This window comes from Anser cygnoides, chromosome 5 (assembly GCF_040182565.1).
Source record: "Anser cygnoides isolate HZ-2024a breed goose chromosome 5, Taihu_goose_T2T_genome, whole genome shotgun sequence".
Classification (NCBI taxonomy): Eukaryota; Metazoa; Chordata; class Aves; order Anseriformes; family Anatidae; genus Anser; species Anser cygnoides.
Window position 1 is genome coordinate 43,675,367 of NC_089877.1, and position 7,778 is coordinate 43,683,144.

Below are 7,778 nucleotides of genomic sequence, written 5' to 3' on the forward strand. Positions count from 1 at the left end.
GCGGCCCCACGGCGGCACGGCAAATGGAGGCGGGCGGGCGGGCGCGGGGCACGCCGGGAGTTGTAGGCCTCGGGCCCGCAGCGATGAGCTCGGCGGCAGCCAAGGTACCGGGCCTCGGGGCGCGGGGACCGGCCCCGGCGCGATGGGGGGGGGCGGTTCTCGTCTCTTTCTCGTCTTTTCTGCAGAAATTCTGCACGTGGCTTCAGTTTCCTCAGTTTGATTCCCAGGGCTGTATTTTTGCCTTGGTAACTGCTGAGAGCCTGCCAGTCTCTCCAGCTGCCTTATTTATTCCGAACAAAAAGCTAGAGGCAGAAGCCAGGTTCCTAAATGCCTTCCTGACCTCAAAGCGTGTTGGTGAGTTCTGACACCAGGGCTGGAGCTGCAGCAGGGCCCGTGGGGACGCACATACAGCTGGCTGCAATTCAAAGGCTTGAACCTGCCTGGCTGTGCTTGTGTGTCCGGGGCACAGATCTGGGGGCATGGTCCTGTTCTCATTGGCTTTAGGAGATAAGCTTTCCCCCACCCTAGCTGAGTTAAAAGGGAAAGGCAAGAGGTGATTTTTATTTCCTGGAGCAGATTGCACGCAGTGACCATGGCATCAGAAAAGGTGAGAGCTTGGGTGGGGTGAAAGCACCTGGGAGAGCTGCCTTGGTGCTGGCATTCAGGTGAAGGTGAGGTGTCTGCCCCCTTAGCGCTCATCTCGAACAGCAGGAGCTCCTCTCGTTTGGAAAGAGGTCTGGCCCTGCCCTCCTTGGCTGGAAAAGCTATTTTATGCCACTCAAATACCCAGTGCAGGTGCTTGGCAAAATCAGTGGGGAATTTGCTTCAAGAATCCATGACAGCATAGAAGTCAGCAGCATCTGGTAGGAGCAAAGAGGGAAACTTTGTAGGGGATAATTTTAAGATTGCTTGTGCGTTCTTGAAAACAGATAAAACTAATTAGAGAGCCAGCGTGAAAAACAGTGGCACTACCTGTACACCCGGAACAGGAACACTCGCTTCCAGAAAGGCACCCTCTCCTCCGGCAAAACTTGCTCTGCTGTATCTTAAACTTCCTGAAATGCACTGTCCTTCTTAAAATACTATTTTATTCCCACCATATAACTACTTTATCTTTCTCTTCTCAGCCGATACTTTATGGTTATTTCCGAAGTTCCTGTTCATGGAGAGTGAGAATTGGTAAGTTCCAGTTTTACTGCAGCATCCTCCCCTTCACTAACTGAATTAATTGGTCACTTATTAAGAAAGAGATCAGCAAACATGAACCTGGGACAGTGACATTGCATTTTCTCCACCTTCTCTAGAGTGGGAAGGAACACCACAGCGTACCTGGAGCTGGGGGAAGGGATAGGAGCAGACGGGAGGATTTCCACTTAGCAGAGAATTGAGAATATCTCCTGTAGCCATCTGACATTCAAGAGGCAGTGGGAAGTGGGAGGGGAGTACATGGTTTGTGCAAACTTCTCCCCAGCTTTCCGAACCAGAGGGCAGAAGCAGCAGCAGTTCCTTGCCTGTGGACAAGCCCTGCTTGACGTGGGCTTTGGAGGATCTTTCCCTTCACTTGGTATTTTTTGGAGATTTGTCTGTGCAGCTAGTTAGAGAGAATTACTCTTTTTGTAAAGCTAACGTGATGCAGATGGCTGTTTCTGTCACATTATTTAGTGGGATCCTACACTCTGTTTTACACACATACTGCATCAGACTGTGATCTGCCTTGATCCTGAGAGCTAAGCAGGGCTGGGAATTGACCCTGTTTAGACTGAGGCAGCCTGGAAAATGGTTTGGGAGGTGAATACAGGATCCCCTGCCCTGCCTAAGCCCCCGTCAGGAAAGGCTATGCTGCAAAGAGTGACAAAGCTTGTTTTGAATAATGCAGTGCTCTTGCCAGGACTGATCTTTAGTGCTTTGGTCCTTCATTTGCATTTGGTCTTTCACAGATCACTATCTTCTCATGGGATTCAGGCTGCCTTTCTTGAGGGATAGGGTCTTTTCTAGTTTTAAAGCCTTCTTTTTTCCCAAATGGAGATGGTAACATTCCCCTGAGGCCATTACCAGTGAAACTTGCCTCAGTGTGTCTTCTGAAGCTGTATACTCTGTTTTCCCTAGCACTGGCTCTGAAAGGGATTGCCTATGACCAGGTACCAGTGAACCTCTTGAAGGATGGGGGGCAGCAGGTAAGGATACAGCTACTGTTGGTCCCTCCAGGGGTGCTGAACTTGGGGATCATTAGGAGAATTGGGATCAGAACTGGAAAGTTCACAGGGAAGGTCACTGCATTCCCCACTGCTTCTCTGCAATAGTTGCTTTCAAACAGTGTTCCCTGGCATGCAAGACAGAAGAAGGTGACTGCAGGAGACCAAAGGTTTTCTTCTCTGTCTTAAACATCGGTGACTGAATTTCATAAGGCTGAGGATCTTTTGCTCCTGCTTAGCATGATATAACCAAGCATATCTAGCACGCAGACTTGAGAGAAGCTGCACTGTAACATAAGCACAGGCTTCACCTCACCCGGTACCAGAAGGGGTGTCCAAAAGATGCTAAATAATATAGCACGGTGCTGCAAAGGAGCTGCCAAAGGAAGGGGTGGGTTGCCAGAAGAGATGTCCACAGAAAACTTATTCAAGGGGGATGCAACTGGGAGTCATGTGCCTAGCAGTACCACCAGCTTGATGTGCCAGTATAGGCTGAGATGGAGTTGGAGAACTAGAACGGTAATAGTAAAGCTGCTGTAGTACCACCCATCCTGAGCTTTGTATTGATGTTTATAAAGAGGTAAGGCAGTCTGGCTCTGGATGCAGTGATCCCTGAGCCCCAGCAAGAACTTGCTGTAGGCTAACAGTATAGTGTAATGTACTGTGAATATTAGTACTGAGGTAGAAGGAAAAGCCAGGTTAAAACAAGGAAAAAAAAATGCTAACTGGGTTCTAGGGGAAGAAAAGAATAATAATTTCTGGTTGCAGTAATCTCAGGTTCATTTCTACAGTTTTCTGCTGAATTTAAAGCAGTGAATCCAATGCAGCAAGTCCCAGCCTTGAAAATTGATGGCATCACCCTTTCTCAGTCGGTGAGTTAACAGCCACTTTCTTGCTAATCATTCACCCTAGCCTGCTACCCAGGCTAGAGGGGAAGGCTTTTCTTTGTGTCTTACCCCAGAGCTTTCATTTGTGCATTACAAAACATACAGAACTTGTGATAAATAAAAGAATACCACTTGGGGGTAGAAATAGCATGTAGTCCCTACTGAGAAACTCCTATTTAAATTCAACTTGGCTTTGGTCCAAAATCCCACCTTTTACTGAACAGTTTGTAGTCTGGTTTAGAAGGCTGTGCTAGGGTTTGCATGAAATTATAGCAGGGCTAAATCAGAAGGTCCCAACAAAACATCCAAGGGGATATGCAGTTGCTTGGATTAGTAACAAACTCCATTCAAAAGCTGTTTTATTATGTTGGACCAGCTAGAAATTCCCCTTTCCTAGGTGTTCAGGATGCATACTTTTCCTCCGCTCCCCAATAACCTCCCCTTATCTCTTTGTTCATTGCAGCTAGCTATAATTCATTATTTAGAAGACACTCGTCCTAACCCCAGACTCCTGCCCCAAGATCCAAAGAAGAGAGCCCAAGTCAGAATGATCTCGGATCACATTGCCTCTGGCATTCAGCCACTCCAGGTATTGCCTTTTCATATCCATACCAATGAGAAAAACAGGATGGATTTCCAGGAGTCTGTACCTCTTCAAAGCTCAGTCTCTGCTACCGGCCAGTAGAGTGACAGACCGGAAGGCTGTGTGTTAGCAGATGAAATCTGTACTTAGCCTCTGCCTAATCTGTGAATGGCAACAGAATTTCATACAAAGAAAATCCCACAGCACCCCAGGGTTCTATCCAGAAAGAACTGAACCCATATAGTTTCACTGCAGGGTCTACAATGTTTTAGGAAGAAGGAGTGACCCCAGGAGCACAGGCAAAAGGACACCCTGGCAGCTGCTGTTACAGAACAGACCCAGGAGAGAGAGCGAGCAGGGTGCATCGTTCACTGAGGGTGAGGTTAGGGCTGACTCAGCAGGCTGAGCTCAGGCAGGGCACTCAGGTTTGGCACCTCCTCATCCCTCCTCCCTGCCAACTGCAGTCAGTCTAACCTGGAGATTGCTTACCTTCACAGAACTTGAAAGTCCTGAAACAAATGGGGGAAAGAAAAACGGAATGGGCTCAGAAGTGCATCGCGTCTGGCTTCCAAGGTGCATCCTGTCTCCAAAATGATCCACACTTTGAGTACCCTTCAAAACTCTGTGGGTCAGCATACAGAGGCCCTACTTTCTCCTCAACCAGAACAACAGATTGCCTTAGGCTCTTGTGCTGGGTGCTGCCCTGCTGGGAGACAAAACGCTCTTCCCACCTGGAGTCCCATGTCGAGGACTGCTAGCTCTCCAGGGTCTTGGAGGAAAAATGCTGTCCACAGTGTATTTCCACTGCTGTGCATGGAAGAGGGAAAGCTTGGGGCCATTCTCCACACTGCAGCAGTTGATTCACCCTGAAGCATGAGGGCTGACAGCACTTCTTTTCACCCAGCTGCTCCCAAACTAGTGGCTTTTGCTTTGAAATTCTATCAACCAATATTGGTATGATTTTTTCTGTATATAAAAGACATCTGATGGCAAACTCCCACAGAATTTAGCAAGTAGAAGAGTATTTCTTTACTTCCCAATGAGAAATATGGAGCTTTTTGTTTCCTCAGAACCCTTTTGCCCATATGCTAGAATGACAGGCCTATCTTCACTTCTAGATAGATACAAACTGACTGAATCTCTGTAATTTTTCTCCTTCCCACTCTCACTTATCTCCACATTGTGCTCTTAGTATCTCAGCTGCATTGCCTGAAACAGCTGAAACCACCCTGGATACTAAAATACTGAAGGACACTAAAGACTCTCATAACTATGCTGTTGTAGGATTTCCGTTCTTTCTAGATTCTGCCCCAAATTGCTCCTTTTTCATCCTCAGCTCAGAGTTGAAATGCTCTTGTTCATAACTCCCAGTCTAAAAGGTCTTTGGGGTTCCCTCCAAATGAGTTTTAAATGCCTTACTCCAATGTACCCTCTCTTGACAGCACTGGAACAGGTTCTGCAGCAGACTGCTGGACGCTACTGTGTGGGAGATGAGGTAAGTACCTGAGAAAGTGTTGTGTATCACTGGAGAACTGGAAGCCCCAGCATATTACATAAACTAGGAAAGGGAATTAGTTGTGGAGAGACAGCACAACCACATCCTGTGTCTGAAGTTACATACTGTGCCTACACCACAGGAAAAACAGCTGCATGGATCCTACTTTGGCCATTACTGACTTGCAAATAGTTATAAAGATGTTTATTTGTTCCTGCCTATAACATACTCATAGCCAGATTTGCAGCTCTATCTAGGATCTGGGAACTGGCTGCCACTAGATGATGTGGGAACAGTTTAAATACCTTTCATCCTTAGCAGATTTGGAGTTCAAAGTGTCCTGTTGTAGGGACAAAGCTTGGCTCAAGAAACAGATTCATTTTTTAACTTTGTCCTGTGTGAGCTTTAACCAAGTTGTATAATTTTCCTGCTCTTTCTTCAATTTTATCATGGACAGATTTCAGAAAGAAATTGCATACAAGCTGTTCTGACCCTTTCCGAGCAAGAGACACTTAGGTCTTTTCAATTTAGCAGTCCTGTTTAGTGGGCAATCAGATAGTTCCTATAAAAGTCTGGCAGAAAAGGAAGGCTCCTGCAATATGCTGTGATGCAGAGGATTGTATAGCAGGAGCATTATGGAGCTCTTGATGGGCAAAGACTAGTTAATGAGATCCTAAGCTGAAAAATGTGTTCCTAAAAAGATGCCCAGAGTTTCATGACCTGGGGAATGGTGTGGGCATCGTTTGTGCAGATAGGCAGCTAGATGTATTATCCTCGAGTCGTCTTTTCAGAATGAATCCCTGAGCTTGTGTGCAAAAGCCCTATCATTCAGCTGGTCTTGATCTTGTTGGGAGTTTTTTGATGCTCCTGCAATGCAAGCGAAATTTACACATCTTTTCCCAGCCATGCAACACACACAACCCAGTCTCCTCCCTCTGCAGCTTGCCAGCAGACTTGTTTGCTCAGTGGTGGTTGCTATAGAAGCAGTGTGTGCTTGAGGTCATCATGATCAGCTGGTAAATACAAAGATCCCTAAAGGCTGGTAACTTCTTGTATTAGTAATTTCTGTAAGTTTCCTGTCCTTGTACTGTTGTAGTATTAATGCTCATTTAAATAATGGGATTATTGCAACAACTCCTCTCTACACAACAATTAATGAAATCTTATCAGATGCTACTGGCTGATAGCGTAATTACTCTGACCCCTTTTCTCTGTGCTCCATTTGCAGGTTTCCATGGCTGATCTGTGCTTGGTGCCTCAAGTTGCCAATGCTGAAAGGTAATTAACGCTAAGCTGTTAGCCTTAGGTACTCTTTAAGGGCACCTAATCTTGGAGATAAGGAGCTGGGCTGTCTTCTCAGAGGCCCCTGAAGGAAACCCGATCTAGGTCCTTAGAAAAGCTAAGGCTGCTTGCACCCCACATCCTCTCTCCCTCTGTGCCCTGTTTACTCTGCACGTGAGGTAGGGGGTAGGGGAGAGTAATCCGGCTATATTTGTTGAAAAGCCTAAACCTATGCAAGTAGCGGCTGCGTGATTCCCCTGCAAACCATAGTGCCTTCTTACCATAAGCTGAACACTATATAAAAACCTACTGAACTTGGAAGAAATAAGTAGCCTAACTTTCCTCTACCATTTATTTTTAAACCTACAGGAATTAATCTTTTCTCTTAAGGTAAATGCACCGCAGCCCATGAGATTCACCCACACTGGGCAGGCACAGCACACTGCTCTATCCTTCTGCTTAATGCTGCACTGGCTGGCTGACTGTGCCTCACAAATCCTCTTCCTTTTGCAGATTCAATGTGGATCTGGGTCCATATCCCACAATAACTAGAATAAACAAAGCCCTCCTGGAGTTAGAGGCATTCAAAGTAAGCCACCCATCCCAGCAACCAGACACTCCTGCGGAGCTGCGAGCTTGAAGCCCTTCTACCCATTAAATCAAGTAAGCTGGAATGGCAAAGGGAACAACAGCCACAGCTCGAGTAGGACTTGGTGCCAGCCAGAAGCCCTGTACTAATGTCTCACTGTCACTTTGATAGGAAGGAGGAGAGAGGGAAAGCCTTACTGCTGCAGAAGTAGCCTCGAGGAATTACAGAAGCTGTGCCTGTGCTGGAAAGCTTGCAGCTACTTCTGAGTATGTTTTTCTAACTTCTGTATGTCCATGAAACAGATTAAAGCAGAAATATCAGAATGTAATTATCAGAAGCCCTCTTTGTATAGCTTTGTACTGTGCTATGTAGCCATAGACATCTAAGGGACATTAAGTGAATTCCAGACTCCACACAGGGGCTTCTCCTTTCCACTGTCTACAGAAAGGACATAAAGGAACTGGCATACACAGTGCACTACTAATGCAGCAGGCCTCTTGTCCTTGCAGCTGCCTCAGAGCTATGGCACAATCCTCAGTGCCACGGATATAAACAGTAAGGGCTAATACCTGACAGCAGAGAGCTTATTCCTAACCCACGATGGGTCCCTCTAGTCTTGAGAGCCAACAGTCAGCAACTCTGTCACTCCCTGCAAGAGAATTACTACCTGGCACAACTGATTTGTACCTCTTCCATATATCCACAAGGAATCTTGCAGAATTAATAAAGGTCTGTTTAGAGCAAAGCAAAG

The 7,778-nt window shown here is 46.4% G+C and overlaps 1 protein-coding gene across 3 annotated transcripts; it reads left to right on the forward strand.

The window, feature by feature from the left end:
• Nucleotides 1–2: 2 nt before the first annotated feature.
• GSTZ1 (glutathione S-transferase zeta 1) lies at nucleotides 3–7,355 on the forward strand. Of its 3 annotated transcripts, none has more exons than XM_066998151.1 (10): nucleotides 3–104; nucleotides 1,128–1,179; nucleotides 2,107–2,174; nucleotides 2,984–3,064; nucleotides 3,543–3,668; nucleotides 4,160–4,235; nucleotides 5,105–5,157; nucleotides 6,386–6,435; nucleotides 6,952–7,101; nucleotides 7,199–7,355. In XM_066998151.1, exons 1-9 carry the CDS (start codon nucleotides 24–26, stop codon nucleotides 7,076–7,078), a joined length of 714 nt encoding a protein of 237 aa, XP_066854252.1. In that variant the 5' UTR covers nucleotides 3–23; the 3' UTR covers nucleotides 7,079–7,101; nucleotides 7,199–7,355. The 3 variants fall into 3 exon arrangements, with proteins under 3 accessions (XP_066854252.1, XP_013041090.2, XP_013041088.2); XM_013185636.3 differs by lacking the exon at nucleotides 3–104 and adding an exon at nucleotides 237–354; XM_013185634.3 differs by lacking the exon at nucleotides 3–104 and adding an exon at nucleotides 517–607.
• Nucleotides 7,356–7,778: the final 423 nt, after the last annotated feature.

Coding starts and splice junctions, on each gene's coding strand:
- GSTZ1 (XM_066998151.1), top strand. CDS start 24: ATGGAGGCGGGCGGGCGGGCGCGGGGCACGCCGGGAGTTGTAGGCCTC. Junction 3,669..4,159: donor CTGGCATTCAGCCACTCCAG/GTATTGCCTTTT, acceptor TTACCTTCACAG/AACTTGAAAGTCCTGAAACA. Junction 4,236..5,104: donor CATCGCGTCTGGCTTCCAAG/GTGCATCCTGTC, acceptor CTCTCTTGACAG/CACTGGAACAGGTTCTGCAG.